Genomic DNA, 19,595 nt, shown 5'->3' with positions numbered 1-19,595 from the left:
TAGTTACCAATGTGCCTGTTATTTGGCTATCCAGTTATCTGGATGCTTTCATGAAATTATCATTTTATATGTATTGAAACATTTCCCAGTTATTTATGTATTCTAAAGTTAATGGACTTTTGGGGAAAATGAAGAAAGCGAAAACATAGTAATCTATTTACTCTTTCCTATTATTTTCCCTTACACATTGAACAACTGTCTTTATTAAATATACACAAATAAGAAGGCATATTTACAACTTCACCCCAGATACATGGTTTTATTTTCCTGTTTAATGGTAAAAACAGGTTAAGACAGAAAAAAGGTCTAATTGATGTATGTTGTCTCTTTGCTGCTGTAAACACCAGATTTTCTCCATTGTGGGACAATAGAGGGATTGTCTATTCTATTCTATTCTATTCTATTCTATTCTATTCTATTCTATTCTATTCTATTCTATTCTATTCTAATCTAATCTAATCTATTCTATTCTACTCTATTCTAATCTAATCTATTCTATTCTATTCTATTCTAATTTAATCTAATCTATTCTATTCTACTCTATTCTATTCTATTCTAATCTAATCTAATCAATTCTATTCTAATATATTCTATTCTAATCTAATATGCTGTTCTATTCTTATCTATTCTATTCTATTCTATTGTAGCGCATTTTGTTAAACACTTGTAAATAATGGTGATATTTGTGGAGTGTTATATTTACCGTGGCGGGGTAATTTTAATTATTCTATGATAAGAATTATTTAAAAAATGAAAAAGACAATCAAATGCCATATTATATCAGCAAGGATCCGTTTGATGTGAGAGAATTAATAAAATTGTAGGGTTAGGGTAAATGTTTATAACAAATATTTCAAAATTGTAATAAATGTTTATTAGACCTTTTAAAGGTTTATTATTAGCTTTTTTTTTAATACGGTAAAATGGCAAAAACATACTAACCAACAACGTGTCTTTTTTGTAATATGATGAAGCAATCCTTGGCACATATTCTATTTATTTCAAAGCCCTGAATATTCTTTAGTAATATAAAATGTTTTTTCTACCTTCCATTGTTATAAACAAGCACTAACTGGTAATTAAAAGTGTGCAGTTCGTAATAAAACATGTTTATATTCTTCACTTTACTCTACTTCTGGGTTTCTTCCCTTGTATTCCAACTAAGCTCCTCAGTTCTATTTTTAAGGCTCCTGATCGGTAATGGATTAGTCAGGTCTGAACGATGCCGTCAGTTCACAAACATTTGCTTCCAGTTGCTAGAGAGAAGGGACATGTTAGAGGCTGGCAGGGCCGCGGAGCCGCTTGTCTAGACAGGGGGTAACGGGCACCCTTTGAGAGATGGACACCGAGGCGTGAGAAGGACGGACGCGGATTTGAGCAGCTTGAAGCGGGACTCGGTGTCTCCCCCTCCTCACCTCCCGGACGGCCATAAGGAAGAGTTGTTTTCTGTTAGAAATGTGGGAGATGGTGGCGTTGCCCAGATCGAGCTCTCCCTTCCTGTCGTCTAGGACAAGATGGCAGCAATGCAGGCGAACTGTGCATGGGATGGATTTATAAGTCCATAACATGCTCAGAGAAGCCCTGGATTATATTTAAAGTGACTCTATGTGAAGGTGAGTGCTGGACTGAAGGCTGTCACTGTTCAAGCTAAACCTTTGAAACCGTGCTTTGGATGTGACGTATTACTCTGTCAGAACTTAGCTGTAAACAGCCCTTCTTTATTTTAGGAAGATTCTTTCACATATAGCGGGAATTAAACAGTCTAATCTCAGTGTAGTCTGTCAATAAAGCTAAATGTTATTTCCTTTCCTGCCAGACGGCAATGAAGATGAGGTCAGAGGGTGATTAATGGGAACGCAACTTGCTTTGAAAACACCAATGTTGACAGGGCGACGAGTTGATGCTGTTTTCAACAATTAACATCGGATTGTTAATAATAATTATCTACTGAATTAAGATAACTTTAAACCTAACTTCATTTAACATTATGGATTTAGTAGGATTTAGAAATTGAACTGGTTAAGTTGTCTTTCTCTCCCTTTGGAGCATCTCACAGGGGCGGTGCTGGACGAATTTCTCTTAAATTACTAATACATTTTAAAGTAATTAAAAAATGAAATCACTAACAATAATATTGTCACAAGCACCGAATAATTGGTTAATCATTAACTGGAGAGTAGAGTACTATAAGGCATTAATTAAGTTGATAGAGCAACCCACTTTGGGCAGTAGTTATACCAAAACCTAAAAAAAAAAACAAGTATTTTGCATTTAAGACATAAAAAAAAAAAAAAACAAAACGTTTTGTTCTTCTATCCAGAACTCACAGGTGGAAATGTTTTATTTTAATTCTGTAAAACATCTTCAAGGAACTTCTTGCTATGTGATTATTTATCCATTAATAAAAAAAAAAAGAATCGATAGATTGATCGATCAGCTAATTAATCGTTAGTTGCAGCCCTAATATATATATGTGTATATATGTATATATATATATATATATATATATATATATATATATATATATATATATATGTACTTACATATATAATCTAATATCTAATCATAAGTTACAGTCAAGCGTAAAATAGTTTGTACCTGTTGCAGATTTAAACATTGAACTGCTTTCTTTCTACCAGTTATTTCTAATTGGAAATAAGACCATCACCTCTCAAAATCTAGCAAAATAATGGTGCTTCCAGTGGTATGCTGAAAATTGATCACTGATCATGAGCTTAAACTTTCTCAGGTTGGAAAGCCTGCTTGGCATCACCCTAATGTTTAGCTCCCCCACAGATTGGCAACTGGTTAATAATGTTGGGTATAAACATAATTACCTACAGTTTGCAGAAATGAATTGATCATTTTAAACCAAAATTTACCAGGGATGTAAACATCAGCTACAAGACTCAGTCTATTTGCTTACCTTGCTTTATTTGCTATGTTACCTTAAACTCAACGTTTTTATTAGCACCATATGTTTTAAAAATATGCTAAACACAAACTTTATCTAAAACCCAGCTGCTAGCCTCTTTGTACTAATAAATTCATTGACCCCATTTAAAATGCTGGTTAACATCACCAGGGATTTGAGCTTTAAATATAATTTTGACAGTAGCTGTTTTTCAGTGCAGTGTTAAGTTGCATTGCACAACATTTTTATTGGTCTAATCTGTTGTTGTTGTTTTTTTTTACCCCAAGATATATCCCAAACAAAAACAACTTGAGCCCAATGCCAGGGTAATCACACATGCTTAGCTTAAATTATATGTTTGGGATTGGCTGGAATTAATGTTGTAGAGGATTTGGGCATGAAGTCATTTCTTAAAATGAGCTTTAATTATAGGCATGATCATTGATACAAAGAGCTATTTATGCTCTGAAAAAAAAAGAGGCAACAGTAAGGAAGGCAGAGAAAGTTGTTACGGTCGCTGTACTTTTCCATCTTGCATGTGTTTACTCGTGTTGGTCATTTTATTGCCTGGAACCTCTGGTCATCAGTTGCTTTGTGGCGGACGTAAAAAAAAACTGGTATCCAAGTGAAGTCATCTGCTCGTATGCATCGAGGTGCCTTGCAGTAAACAAAATGGAGTGAGAGTTTATAGGGGGAGTACAGTGACAGGGCGATGTTTTGTTGTAGCTGGGAGCGCCAAAGTGATTTGTGGGAAGTGTCCTTTATCTCCTGAACCATGTGATGACTTCAGCTCACAGACATGAGTTGCTGCTGTATATTCAGAGTTTTGTTCATTTCTCGCCCAGCATGATTTTCTTCAGAAACAGTTTTGATAAAATATTTGTCTCTCTTATTGCCTTCCAACCTTCAGTTAGCTTCATATCCGTCGGTGTGGTGCTGGAATCAGAGCTTTTTAGATCAATCAAAATTCCTGTTTGTGGGTATAATATTTCACCAGTCACTCATACGTGGTTGCAGGATATTAAATAATGGAGAGGAGACACTTATTGTAATATATAGATATATATAATGTTTACTTTTTAATGTTTTGATCCTGTTCCCAGAAATACTTTTGTTTTACAGAAGTCTATCTTTTTTTTTTTGTTGTATTCTAGTACTAAAGGTGTTTTATTTCTCCCAGAAATTACTAATGAGAAGACATAAAGCTGCTTTTGTTTTAAAATTTCCATTTTTTTTGTAATTGAATTGCCAACCACGTTTTTAGTATAAAAACACTTTACGAAGTGACGACCAAACTTTATTTGCTATCAGAATCCATGTTGTTCCTGGTTTGATTCAGTGCACCTTTTCTATTCTGACTGCCTCAACTTCAGAAATAGTGCTTTGGTGGACAGCAGAAAGGCTCCACGGCGCCATCTACCAGAGTCACAGAGCAGAGGTAGCCCATTTCCCCCTTATTGTTTAATGTAAAACAATGAGGGAAACGTAAACATTTTTTTTTGAAAATCGATATCAGGAACTGAGAGATCTATATTAAATCGGGCAGCCAAAAATCCTGATATATCGCTAAATTGATTTTTTTCCCTCACCTCTAACCTCAACACATCCTGTTGAGATACTGCTTGAATGTGTAAAAAATAAAACTATTGTCAGATGATTTAAACTGCGCCATATTCACATGATGTTGTATTTCTTCTAATAGAAATTCCCTGTTAACAGTAGTGAATAATTAGGGCTGCAACAAGGGATTATTTTGCAAATCTTTTAATCTGTAGGTTATTTTTTCAATTAATTGAATAATAATAGACTTTTTGCGAAATTAACAGTTGGAAATACAACTTTTTCACTTGAAGAGTATGTGATAGAGCATGTTGACAGATGAAGAAGATGTTTATCTTAAATGCAAAATGTTTTTGTAATTTATTTTGTAAATTTTTGGTATAATTGGTAGGTCGCTCTGTCAGCTAAAGGCATCTTTTAAAGTCTCTATTCTCCATTTAACGATGAATCAATTACTAAATTAGTTGACGATTATTTCAAAAATCGATTAATCCGATTAATTGTTTCAGCCCTGCCAAAAAGATTCAAAGAAAAGGGCCAGGTCAGACCTTCATAGTTAACTTAGAACAAGACCACATGCATGAAGAAAAGGAGCCTTTTGTCTCAGTAGTATGAAAAACTAGGTTCACGAGAATCGGGGAAAGCAGCACACGTAGGTTGTGGCCATTTGTGCCATCTAAGACAGTAACTCTTGTGTGGTATTAAAAGCATGGGAACAGCATTTAGGTGGATTAGGGCTTCCACTATTAGACCTAATTATAAAAGGTCAGGAGGAACTAGAGATACCGCACTTTATGGGAGGATTTAGTGTATAAAGAAAGGCAGCTTTGGATTGACGTGTGACTGCAAAGCACACAAACAGCTTTTCTAATATTCTAAAAAATCAGATAATTTTTATGTTATGTAAAGTGGCAGACACTAAAGCAGCGCGGCCCTGAAATCTGGCTAATATTAGTCGCTCTATGCAGCCTTTGTAAAAGGCTGTGTGAACTTAATATCTTACCAGCCTAAGGAATATAACTGCAGAGGTTAGAAAATGTCAGGTGTGAATACTGTTGAACAAGCTGTATGTCTGTGTGTTTTGCCTTAATATTTGCATGATTAGTTCTGCTGGCTTTGGGTCAGTTCACCTTTTTGTCACTTGGTACTCTCATTTGGGTGTCTTTCTTCCTTCTTCCATTCCTTACCTTTAAAACAAACACTTCCGGGTCATTCATTGCTATTTGCAGTTAAGGATTTTATTTATTGATTAATACTCATAGATAAATAGTGTGATCTTAACACTAAAAATGTTTATTGCAAATTCAAATATTACTGACACTTATTTTTTTAACCCATTAAACATTGTCAATAAACACTCTCTGGGACCTTGAAGGTATTGTGAAGGATTTTTGCTAATTTTTTAAAAGACCCGCCCTCTCAATTAAAAAAACAATGCACATGCAAAACCATGTACCTGCTCCTGAGAGGGAACGCCTATTAAACCCGTGCGAGAGCGTGCATTTCTCCTCGTGCAGGCTCCGTTTAAAAGTGTCTGTTTGCATCGCTCATACAAACTTACTTTGTCTGAATGTCCCCCCTTACCCCTACATCCCTCAATCAGTATATAGAGCGGGGATTATATAGTGGACTTTATAGTAAACTCAGATTACTGACCGTTTGGACAGATGATCACTGCTTTTTGCTCCCCATTGGTCACCTTACTCCTCTTCCTACGCACGGTTCCAGCTCCATCTTTGTTATTAGTCACTGCTGTCGGGTAGCGACAGCCTATGGCGACAGTGGGCCACTGTGACAGGAAATCCCATAAGCGCTTTGCGTGTAGTAGGGATGGAACGGTTTATGAAAACCATCCGAACCGTTCGGTTCGACTGTCTCGGTTTGATTCGCGTGTGTTGCGTTCGGTTCATGCGCAGCTCCTTTTTCTCATAGGCGAAGCGTTTACACTCCAGAGCAGAAGGTGGCGGTACTGCGACCAAAGCCAACCACCAGTAGTAAACAAGAAGAAGAGGCGAAGCAGCATAGCTGGGTGTAGCAGAAAAAAATCAGTTGTTGTGGAGAAATGTGTGGGTATGGCGAGTGGGAAAGAACAGGAGTTTGAAGACGTGCCTGCAGCACTTTATAGGTCTGCTGTATGGGACCACTTTGCATTTAGAGTGACCTACGATGACGGCGGAAAGAAAGTTGTGGATAAAAGTGCAACAGTGTGCAAGCATTGTGCAACACGTGTTGTACTATACAAGACATAATAGATTTTCCTAACAATCAACTTATACCACCCGAACCGAAAACCGTGACCACAAAACCGTGAAACTGAAACCGAATCGTGGATTTTGTGAACCGTTCCACCCCTAGCGAGTAGAGCTCTCTGCACAAAGCGTTTTGGGATATATCTTTTCTTCTGAGGCCTTTCTTCTCTTCTCATACACTTCATCAATACTTTTTCTCATACGACCCTCTGCCATTTACAAAAAAACGCAGTGAGAAAGGGGAGCTTCAACGACTGTCTGAGACCGTAGCTCACCACACATATACGCTTGAAAGTGCACATGCGCAAAAAAATATAGCTAACTGGACGTGCACATAGGACGGCCTTACGTAAACATATCACCAAAATGATTGACAGTTAGGAGGACCACTAATTTAGATCGTCCTCTATACCTTTTAGGATCCACAACTCTAAATATATACATCTGGCCATATCTAATTTAGATGTGCAGAGTGTGAACAAACCATCTAACACAAAAACCTGATTTGATATATTGTGTAACTTTGAAGTTTCTACTCTAGATTATCATACCTTGAAAGAAATCTCAGAATGGTGTAGAGGTGTAATATTTATTTATTTATCAACTAAATTTTTACTTGGCCCCAAAATGTGTCTGTCTGCAATCTTTTAAATCGCATTATTGTCAAAGTATTGAGCAAGTTAGGAACTGGGGTTGTTTTTTCTTTATGCCACGTCTCACCTTCTGGTCTACTTTTCTCATGATTCTTATTTGAGTTTATAGGAACGGCTTTATGTTGGAAGCCTTTTTTTAAAGCTAGACATCCACACTATATATTATAGGGATGGACAGTATGACACAGTTTTCTCAGGATTTCATGTCCCTTTAGTCCATCTAATTTGTTTATGTCTAGTGATTCATTTATAATAGGATTTTAGCATGGTTTTAAAGAAATCGTAGGTTTATAAACACCTATGAACTTCTGACCCATTCAGCTGAACAATGTATAAGAGTAGCCTCTGTGTGTGGAGTGTGTGCTCTGAATACATTTGTTTTGTAGTTTCTTTGGGTGTGTCGTGTGCACCTTTGACCCTTTTGCTACATGTTCCTTTGTAAATTTCACCTCACTGCTGAAAGATATTTGAAACCCCCAGCTTTAGTCTAACCGCCCCAAAGTTTCCATTTTGTTTGAGTTAAAGTGAATTAAAGTAAAGGTGAAAGCAGAAAAATGGAAGCAAAAGGTTCACAGCAATATAGTTAAAAATCAACGTGACGGTTTCTAGATATCAGAAATTGGTGCTTTGAATGGTAGATCTGTAGCAGATAGAGTAATTAACTCTAAGGCTAAATTTATTTAATACATTTCAAATTGTTTGTATCTTTCTGGTGTAAAAACTATTTAGTTTCCATTTTATCTGGACTTTAATATTTATAGATAGTTTTGGCCTCTGTTATGTAAACATGGCGCCATGGACACACACATTCTAGCTTGTTATTCTGCCCTTCATGGGCTTTAAAACTTTTTAACATTTTTAAAAGCTCTAGGGGGTCTCAGCATTCAGGCTTACTGTGATCAAAAGAAAAGGTACTGGATCTACTTTAGTGTTCAGGTGGCCACGTGCAGCTGGATCTCTGTCCCACTGTGAAGGGAAGGCTAAGGAGCGTTAGCAGCTCCCAGATGTTACCGCTGGCATTTGGATTCGAAAGAGCAAGGAATTTATGGGAGTTTTAGAGTCAACGAAACTTTTTAATTTGAGGTTTCTGTATGTGGGGGTGCAGTTATTCCAAATGTTATAGTTTAGTGAGTGAAGTTCCTGTTTGTTTACAGCGTTTCTTTGTGTTTATTTGGTTTGCCTTTTGCATTAACTTTGCAATGTTGCTTAGCTGATGCACATCCACTCCGTTCCGTTCTCACATGGCCTCCCTCATAAATACGGGAAACAGTCTGTGAAGTAATTCAACATTTGTTTTGTTGTATATTTCCAGGTGGAAATTATTTCCAAAACCCTCTAAACCATATTGGGTTATATTATCGTGGTAATGATAAAAATTATTGTAAAAATTACTTTTTTTTAGTCTTTCTTGGCTGTTTAGCACAGCAATCATAACCTCACAAATAAAATTCTTGAAGAATACACAAAAACTCATCTTCAGCACACCAGTAACATAAAGTATAATTTATATCACTAAACTTCTCGTAGTCACTGTGTTTAATCATAGTCTTCAAATTTGCAATTGCCCAAGTGGAAAAAAAAAAAAAAGAAAATAAAGATTAATAGCAAAAAAAATGAAAATTGGAAAGAAAGTAAGTAGCACTTTCTTTTGGTCTGCAAATGTGACTTTGTAATCATTTGCAATATATAGTCCTCCAATATTTTTGTTTTGTTTGTTTTTTGGTTTATCATCTCAGCTGTATTTATGTAGTTACTTGTTGCAAAAATGTTAATCTGCATGGTGGTTATGTTAGAACCTGACCATATTCTTCGTCATGTTCTCTTGTGGTTTCCTATCCTGCTCCGCTTGTATTTGAGACATGTGGTGACGCATTCTGCTGATTTCTTAGAAACGCTTGTGCGTTTGGTGGAAACAGAAGAACATTTTGGGAAGCATCATTAAACATTTTGGAAAAAAAATGTTTTTGATGCCGATTAAGTTTCTTTCGATCATCTTTAAAACCTGCGTAACCATTTGTCTTCTCAGAATCTTCGGTTTTATAGGCTTATTTAAGTGTTTTTTTTAAACAAAGAGCTGTCCTATCTTATCAGGCTCCTCTGAACAGAGTGGAAGAGATGGTTTACGGTGCAACAGCCCAAGTGGGCTCTCTGTGAGGAAATTATTTTAGGATACTTGTCACAGAAACTAACAGCAAAGTAAAAATAGAACTGTAAATATAGTATTGATTAAAGTTTGGAAGCTTCTGAAGCCTTGCAGCTTGTATATAATTGAACCCCCCCCCCCAGATGAAAGTAGGTCATGCTTTCCAATGCAGCGCAGCACATAGAAGATGCTTACTGAAGAGATGCTGCTACGTTTTGAATATGGTTTTTTATAAACCAAATTGCTATTATGAAACAATTTTTTTTTACTTAATCTAGTCTTTTTTTCTGTTTCATAATCATAGATATGATATTGTCAGAACATTTTAAAGCCCTGCTTCACTATCTCTGTATATCTCTTAAAGGATCTAAAAGCTGGTTATATAAAAACACCTTAAAGATATAAACTTATTTGTGCTATTATATGCAGTCTGCTTAAAATGACTGCGAGGGAGCGGAGATCACTAGGAGGGTAATGACTTTACTCCTCTGTGCAACAAAAACCTTAAAAGGAGTGCTACTCTCAAACACGTCTACTTTTGCTCTCATTTCCAATGAGATGGAAGCAGAGTTAACACATGTTATCACAATGGTGCTTTCTGTTCAAAACTGTTAATCTGCACAGCTCATCAACTCCCCCTGGCCCAAAAATCGTTTTCCTAAAATGTACTAAAGGTGTTTGATGACGACTAAAGACCGAAATGAATTCACAGGTTTACATTTTCTTTGAGTGAAATTATTGCATTAATATGCTAAAAATTGTCAACCAGAAGCAAGTTTTGTTGGTGATGTTTGACCCAGTTCTGTAGAGGTGGTAGTAAATATAGTTACAGTACAAAATGAAACTCCCATCTCTTTAATGACGAGTGTTTCTTCTTTGTTATTTTGTTGTTAATCAAAATGAGTTTTATGATTCAGTTTAGTTCATTTATGTGGCCCCAATTCACAGCACCTGTCATCTTACGGTAAATCGTATTGACAGATTGGTGAAACGGTTTTCTATTAAAGGAAAGACACAAGAGTCTTAGTTGCTCTTAGTAATGTGATGAGGCACCAAACAACTGGCCAACGATTGGAAGCGCTCAACAATCTGAATAAAATATGAGTGCTACCCACCACACAAACAATGTTTTATAACCTTTTAAGGAAAACTGTTAAATAAGTGCACGATTGCCCACAAGGCTAGATTTAGCTCTTATGAAGTTTTATACAATGTTCTCGACCAAACACACACACACGCACAGTCTGATTATAAGGAGGAGTATATGAATAAATTCTGTCTCATGTAATTAGACACATGGGCCTGATGATGATTTTTTTTTTTTACTTTTTTTTTTTTTTACTCCCTTTGTTTGCCTCTCATCTTCTCACCATTGGTTGCCTAGAAACCTGCTGTAGGATGCATGAAAAACGGCAGGATTAGGTCAGACAAACCTTTGCGAAGTTAGTCATCTGCTGCGTGGAGGTGTTGGTGGGAATGTGGTCGGCGTAGCATAATGTTGAAGGTGTCATGCTCTCCTATGAAATGAATATGAAGTCAATGTTTAAAGGTCCACCCCCAGCATTAAATAATCAATAAATTAAGCTAAAATTGCTCAGTTTTCTATCTACAGATAACAACTCTGAGTTTTCATTCACTGTTAAAAACGAATCGGAAATAACAAGATAAACTTCTCAGTTCAGTCATTTGTAGAAATCCATTCCTATTAAGCCCTTTACATAAAATGAAATAATGGTGAATAATGTCTCGATGGAAACTAGAAATAGCTTCTGTACATTAACTAGGCCTGCAACCAACCATCATTTTGTTAATTGATTAATCTATTGATTATTTTTTCTGATTAACCGATTAAATATCCGATTGAAACAATTCTTTAAAGGAGTTTTTTTCCAGACTTTAAAAGAGAGGAAACCAAAACTCCTGAGAAGTTCTGGATAGAGCACATTGATGGACTAAGATATATATATTTTTAATCTTAAATGCAAAATGTTAATATTTTTTTTAAATTTTGGTATAAGTACTGCTCTCAATGGGTTGCACAGTCTCTATACTTCTGTTAATGATTAATCAATTATTGCTATTATCAATTAATAACAATTAATCTTATTGTTTTAGCCCTAATATTAACTGTTTGTATTAAAAACAAATGTGCTTTAAAATCTAAACACCATTTACAGAACATTGTCAACACATCTTCTGTTAAATTTGAATAAAAAGTGATTTCAAAATATAAAAAAAATGAAAAAGAAACCACCGTATGTTTAGGCTTTAAACCAGGGGTGTCAAACTGATTCCAGAAAGGGCTGTGTGGCTGAAGGTTTTCTTTCCAACCAAACCTAGCACACCAGACTCCATTCACCTCATCAAGTCATCATGTTCAGATTGGACTCACTTACTGAGATGGCTGGAGTCTGGTGTGCTATTGCTTGGTAGGAAAGAAAACCTGCAGCCACACGGCCCTTTCTGGAACCAGTTTGACATCCCTGCTTTAAACAGTCAGGCTGACGCATTATATAGGTGTTGAAGTCTTAATTTAAACTAATAATTAAACTTGAGCAAAGCTCAGAGAACTTTAAATCTGGTAAACAGTACCCTGATTCTGACATTGTTTACCACTCTCCATGTCCTTCTCTTATTTGCTTTTTGGGTTGTATTTTATGATGTCCTGGACACTAAAACCCGTCCCCTTGTGCTTTGTTTGCAGGTATGGCCTCACAAGTCTTGGTCTACCCACCACACATTTATCAAACCCAGACAAGTGCCTTTAGCAGCGTGAAGAAACTCAAAGTTGAGCCCAGCAGCTGTGTGTACCATGAGAGGACTTTTCTGAACAGCAGAACCCTTGGCATTGTGCACCCGACCAAACAAGCCCACTCGTTTGTGAATCGAGACTTGGCAGTGGGCCTGAGAGCACGTGGAGGGCCGCAGTACCCGGTTCAGACGGTTGTGGTTCGTGGCGTACAAAGACAACAGCCTGGTAAAAGAAGAGGGGGACCAGGCCCACTTGCGGCCCAGCAGCAGCAGCGCGAGACGAGGGTCGTCCACTCACAGGGCAAGGAGCAGCAGCATCAGGAGGTCAAAGAAAGTGGGAGCAGCGGTGGAGCAACAGGAGCAGGAGGAGGGGGAAGGGGAGAGGGCTGCAGTGGGGGAGTTGAGGAAGGAGGAGAGCAGGGTGATAGAGAGGAGAACTGTGAAAGTTTGAACTCAGCTGACAGCTCTCAGCGATGTGGGCTGAAACGTAAAAGTGAGGACTTGGATAACCGAGGGAGCACCATGCAGATTGTGGAGGAACTGTCAATGTTGCCTGCCATGTTGCAAACAACGAATGTGGGGAATGCAGCCGTTACAGCACCGGCGGTTGTCGGGGCTGGGGGAGGCCCCTCCAAACAGGGTGTAGGGCATGGGGGGTTATGTGCAACTGGAGGGACAGGAGGAGGGGATGGGGACTATCAGGTCGTACAACACGAAGTCCTGTGTTCCATGAAGAATACTTATGAAGTGCTCGATTTCTTGGGACGTGGCACGTTCGGCCAGGTAGTGAAGTGCTGGAAGCGGGGAACAGGGGAGGTTGTGGCTGTAAAGATCCTGAAGAACCACCCTTCATACGCTCGGCAGGGTCAGATCGAAGTTGGGATCCTCGCTCGCCTGAGTGGGGAGAACGCCGATGAGCACAACCTGGTGCGGGCCTTTGAATGCTTCCAGCACCGCAGCCACACTTGCCTCGTATTTGAGATGCTAGAGCAGAATCTGTACGATTTCCTGAAGCAGAATAAATTCAGCCCGCTACCGTTGAAGGTGATCAGACCGGTGTTAGAGCAGGTTGCAACTGCTCTGAAAAAGCTGAAGAGCATGGGTCTGATTCATGCAGACTTAAAGCCAGAGAACATAATGCTGGTGGACCCAGTAAGGCAGCCCTACAGGGTGAAGGTAATCGATTTCGGCTCCGCCAGTCACGTGTCCAAAGCAGTGTGTTCGACGTACCTTCAGTCTCGGTACTATAGGTGAGTATTTCATTTGACTTTTCTTCCATTTTACACTTTCATTGATGTCTTGAATTTAATAGTCTTACTACTGAAATGTGCTATACAAATAAAATTGCCTTGCCTTACAGGGATAACGGTTTCTAACTCAGATGGTAAAATAAATACATATTAGAACTGGAGGCTTCTGTAGAGTCTGTCTTCAATACACTGTAGAACATCCTGGATATTTCAAAGACACCTACTATAGACTAAAATGGTGCCTTTACTGCTAATTGATTATCAACGTCCCGTTTTTTTTGTGTGAAAACACTAATTATTCTTGACAGGTAATCTGAAATCTTTCAGGTGTTCTATGATGAAATTAGGACGCGATTACAAAACAACAACAGCAACATATTGATTAAGGATAAAACTGATACTGATGGTTGCCAAATTCTAATTAGATCAGAATCAAGACCTGCTATTGGACACTGTTATATTAGCAATTAGCCTGGCTAGCATTAGAAAAGTACAAGTCACTGTGTGTTTGATTAGTGCAGAAGTTTTTCAATTGATTTCCGTTTGGGACCCGCTGGATTGATGTAGTGGTTGCGGAAGGACCCTCCTCCATGTCAGGCCAAAAGGGGAAAATTTAGCGCTTACTCTCTATTTACTAATCTGGTCGAAATCTTAAAAACCATCGGATTCTGGTCACCATTTAATTTCTCCTTGCATGCCATTGCTTACGCCATTGATTGATCCAAAGGGTTCTGTTAGGAACCTGAGGACCAGGACATGCATCTGTAAATGGGGAGTTGGGAGTGTTAGCTTAGGGGTAAGGCATAGAGCTTGGAATCCCAAGGCGATGGGTTAAATGCAGAGGTAAATTTCTCCAATGTTAGAGCAATAAAGTTCAATTATTAAATGACAAATTGTATCAAGTCTAGAAAGGAGAAAAACATGTCTGTGGATGATAGATGTTCAAAAAGCAGTTACACTGAAAGATGTTTTTTAGTGATTCACTCCTCCTGTCCCATTGTGCTTTTAAAGAACATTTTGCTAATATCAAGGGGAAGTTGATAATTAGTCAACAGCAGATTGTTTGTATTGTGATTTTGTGAAAAATACATAAAAACAGCCTAAAACATAAAATACTAGATAAGGTAGCTATAAACACGGCTTTGGGCTTTTTGAATGCTCTGTTTTAAATGTTAGGTAAAGGTAATTTTATACTAACTAGTAAATCCCACATTAAATTTTGTAATACGGTTTCTTTATGGTAAAGTGGCATTTCTGTACCTGTGCTCTCAATGTAATGCTTGATTTTACTATTTGGGAAAAGATTTATTGGTTAGGTACAGTGCAGGGGGGTGTTTTAAGAGTAAGGTATTAGTCTATCTTTGTGAAGGCTTTTCCCCAGTCGTTTGTAGATAGTGGAGATGGTTCATTTTATGCTTCCATACGTTGGTGGTTCAAATTTGTTTTCAGAGCCTGGGAAGAAGTCAGTGGCATAATGTGCTAGCAGTCATTGTAAAAACCATTTACATAATATTTGAATTATTTTGATTGCCTCCTCACTAGGCGAGTGAATTAGCATGCGTTACTGGGAATTCAGACTAGCAGTGAAAATCGATGTAAAAAAGCAGTCGATATCTGTCTGAATTTGCATTTCCTGATGATTGTCTCATTGTTCAAACAGAGCGGACAAAGCTCTCATTGAGCCACACTGTGTTAGGGCTCTGTCACACCTTGCCGATTTAGCCAACGTATGCCTGACGTCCCAGAATCTCCTAAAATGCTTGTACACGCTAAAATTTCTATTTCTATTTTTTTTTTTTTTTGGCATATACATAGCATATTCATAACTAGTCCAGAACTTATGTCCAATCACAGCCTAACTTATGTGTAACGCATGGGAGCGTAATGCCTTTGAATTGATGCACAAGCCCCTCTCAGGCGCATCGCTGCCGAAGTACTTGCTGTATGTCGACGTGTTTCAGCGTATTTCAGTGTGGTTCACCGTGCTCATAACTTATACAAAACATACCCATAGCTTATCCAATGCATGGCAGCTTTTTTTCCGGATTTTCCGTACGCCAGGCATACGCTGGTCTAAATCGTCAAGGTGTGACAGGGGCTTTACATGTAAATAGTGGAAAATTCTTCTGGGGTATATTCTTTTGAATCCTTTCTCTTTAATCAAGCCTTTTCTTTGAAAGGCAATAGCCTTGTTGTGAATGCTCTTTTCAGTGTCAGGAAGTTGCTCAAAATAGAGCTGTCATACTTTTTTGGGGGCTTTTGTGGTCAGAGGAAGTGAACACCACAGCTGCTGGAGTTCATCAGTGCTGTCAAGCTTTGGTCGACAGCAGTTTCTCACACACCTCCCCTAGTGTAGTGACACAGCCTACGTCAATACCTTCATTAACATGTTAATAATGGTTAATTATGGTCTTTCTAAGTTTAAACAGTATTATTGAACTTTTTCCTGAAATGTTGGACTTTTTGTTTACCTAAGGAGGAAAGTCTTGAAGGGGTGTTCAGAAGTTTGTTTGCTTTAAATTTGTTAGACATATAATACAGAGTAGCTACATGATGGATTTAACTGGAGTTAATTTAACACAAGTATTTGGAAGTAAACACATTGATAAAGGATTAGACATTTGACAACTTATTTTCACGGTAAATAGATGTTTGTAGAGCAAAAAAGATGTATGGACGAAAGGCAGAAATGGTTTCTGGCAGAATGAATGATGAGGTAGATTACAAAAGAAGCATCAATCCAGAAATAAAAGGCAGGGAACTCAGGAACCAAAACAAACAGTCGCTCAGGGGAAAAATACATGAGGAATGAAGAGAATCCAGCAAAGAGTAACTGTGGAGGAGGAGGTAATATTGGGAGATGGAACAATGAATGGGGTAATCAGCTAATTGGGAGCAGGTATGGACAGAAGAGACTAGAAGAGAGCTAAGGGGAAAGGAGTAACCAGGGTAATACAATAGGGCTGGCAATAACTAATATGAAAAAAAGGGAAAATAAACTAATGACTTTAGAAACACAGAATGGCCAAAAGGGGAAACTAGAGGTTAGGGAAGGGACTTGAGAAATTTTGATTAATAATATTTAATTGGAAAATCATAAATATAGAGAACTACATAACAGGAAAGCTGATAAGAGAATAACTAAAATAAAAACCCAGGAAGAGTAAACTAAGAAGTAATTAAAAAAAAAGATAAAAATCTTAACAGCAACACAGGATAACCAAGGATCAAAGTAAAAATTAAAACCCCAAATAAAAACCTGTACCTAAAAGTCCAGAGAAGCAGGTATAACACTTATAGAAAGCCCATTGAGGTAAGTGACTGTTCTGCGTGAAAATGATCAACATGAAAAACCCAGTTCCTGTCACTAACAGAGTAGTGGTCTTGACTTTGCTTATAGATGAATCAACTGCTATCATTTCATGACATGGCGCTGTAGAATATGGCACAGTTCAAATCACCACAGGTCCCGCCTGGTGCAGTTTTTCTACTGCAAACTATCTACTTATGAATGACTGTAAAGTGTGTCGTGATGGATGAACTTGTCATTGTTTCTGTGTTCTTGTTGAACTATTTTAAATCCGTAAACTGTTCCAAAGCATTTTATAAGGGAGTAATAAAAACTCAGTACACGGCAAGCTTTTTGCACTAATTCATTTAAATATTGTTTGGGTGCAGTTTGCATGACTTAAGTGTTATGACTTAAGATTTAGACAACTTTTATTGTCGTTTTGTATACACAGGGTGTATACAAAACAACATTTCGTTTAGTATAGCTTTTCAGACAGTAGGTTAGTAAAGATTCTCTTTACTAAATAATTGAGTGTTATTATTATTATGTCCACATTATTTAATATATGCACAAAGATATGATCATAACTATCCGATGGAAGTCACACATTTCACCCCTATGAATTTTTATAAACATAGAGACTGTATTGTATTGAGTCAGTTCAATTCCCAAGTTTGTAGAAAACAGCATTTTTGTTTTTATGGCTTTAGAAACTTTCCTGCAATTGATAAAATAAATACATATCACACATTATTCTTTCAATATTGATTTTAACCAGTTACGGCCTGTGTTGCTGCTTTTCAGATAATCACTATTTACCTGTTTTGCATCTGTTTGTTTTGAGTTTTATTGAAGCAAAACTACAGCATACTTAAATACAGTGGGTCACAATTTGGGCTCCAGAACTATTATGCTGCTCTAAGACAACAAGACTTTTTGAGAAATGATAGAAATCAAATATAAAAGAAATAAATTCCAAGAATACAATGAGAGTCAAGACAATTGGACTCAAATGCTTTTTCCTATTCTTATTATTTTTTACACAGATTTTACATAGAAGTAAATACAATCGTTCAGCAGAATAAAATAAATTAAATAATAATTAAATAAATGGAAATTATATATTCTAGGTGACCCAATTTTTTTTTTTTTTGCCGCTCTGTACACTAGTGGCTTTCTCTCAGCGAGTTCCATAAAGCAGTCAGCTGTAGTGGGAACCATTACAGCTGACTGTAGCAGAGGTGACAGAGGTACCAGCATTAGTAATAATAAAAAAAAAAGAGCATTGGATGGGAAGGTGTTACTTAACTTTTAAATGGAAGTGTAAACTTTTTATGTGCGTAAGCACTTTATTTGTGTCAACTTCGAACAAAGACAATCAAAATACACGCTATCGGATGATGTTTATTGGCCTAAAATACTGAGTTCCCTTTTTTTTTTGATCAGTAGAATATAATTCATCGGGCAAATACTTTCATTCTTCAGATATTGGCCTTCTGACCAAGGGGAACATTTGCTACCGGTAGTTGTTTGCTGCATAAATGTTTTAGTTGCACAAAATGCTTTTGAATTATTCTGTGAAATATCATATTTTATGGACCATAAATGTAAAGAATATTCATATGCAACTATCCATTTTATTTTCGTACTTTTATATAACTTTTAAACCACTAGTTGGCAGCACACTGCCCAGCAGTGTTTTTTAAATATTATTATGAAAATCGCTATATATAATTTTTTTAATGTATCGGGATAAATGTTATTACAGTAGGTATTATGATCTATATCGTATTCCTAAATTCTTGCCAATTTACACCCCTACTTGGTATATTGGTGGTCTAATCAAGCACCAAAGTGTTTTTGTACATTTTGTATTATATAAATCACAAGTACTTTGGTTTAATTGATTGCAGTGTAAGTACGAAGCTGCAACAATGGCTCAAAACCAAATACTCTCACTGTTGTCTAACTTGTGCTTCTCATCATTGGCAAGAGTATTCAGCATACAGTGAAGGAAAGCGTTGCCGAGTCCAAGAGGAGAGCATGACTTAAAATAGTTCATGGCACGCTGACCAGTGTGCTTCAACTTCTATAGATGGTGAAACATGTCAGGGTCCAAAGTCTAAAATGGACAGCTTGAAACACTAGAGAGTTCCCACTTACTCGTTCAAGGTCAACCAGCTCAGTAGAGGCCATGTTTTTCATATATATATATATATGGATTTTGTTTTTTCTTGTAAAAATATTTTTTGTGATTACTTTTTTAAATTTTCTACTTAATAATCCTTTGTATTCTTTTCTTTTTTCATTTTTACATTTTTGCCTATGTATTTTTTTCTGTTTGGAACATTTTGGATATTTTTATAGGAGCTTTAATTAAAATACAGATATTCAATATGAATGACATATTTCTTTTTATTTCAGGCTAAACTGAAATTTAAATACAGTAGTTATTACGACCTCGTCTCTTTCCACTCAGAAGTCTAAAAATAATATAGCCTAGTTTAGGAACCAGATTTATTCCTAGTACTTATTAAAATAAACAATTAAATTACATATCTTTTACAAACGAAATATTGATAATTTATCTTTTTGTCAGATTTCCACATGTTAACTTAAAAAGGCACCAGATAAATTGGCAAATTTATATTAATCATTATAGAAGTGCCAGCATTCTGCTATAATGAAACCATCCATCCATCCATCCATCCATCCATCCATCCATCCATCCATCCATCCATCCATTGGCACCTTAGCCCTAAACCAAACCATGACCAAAATGG

General features: G+C 36.9%; 1 protein-coding gene across 2 annotated transcripts in view; it reads left to right on the top strand.

Moving 5' to 3' along the window:
• The first annotated feature begins 1,254 nt into the window (after positions 1 to 1,254).
• hipk3 (homeodomain interacting protein kinase 3) overlaps positions 1,255 to 19,595 on the top strand; it is a 44,436-nt gene continuing 26,095 nt past the window's right edge. For both annotated transcript variants that reach the window (XM_015374117.1, XM_015374109.1), the window contains exons 1-2: positions 1,255 to 1,613; positions 12,224 to 13,520. In XM_015374117.1, the coding sequence (XP_015229603.1) occupies positions 1,541 to 1,613; positions 12,224 to 13,520 (1,370 nt within the window). In that variant the 5' untranslated portion in view covers positions 1,255 to 1,540. The remainder of the gene's footprint in view (positions 1,614 to 12,223; positions 13,521 to 19,595) is intronic.

This window comes from Cyprinodon variegatus, unplaced genomic scaffold (assembly GCF_000732505.1).
Source record: "Cyprinodon variegatus isolate N-32 unplaced genomic scaffold, C_variegatus-1.0 Scaffold5, whole genome shotgun sequence".
Taxonomy (NCBI): Eukaryota; Metazoa; Chordata; class Actinopteri; order Cyprinodontiformes; family Cyprinodontidae; genus Cyprinodon; species Cyprinodon variegatus.
Note: the sequence above shows the minus strand (reverse complement) of the source record. Positions and strands in the feature narration are given on the sequence as shown.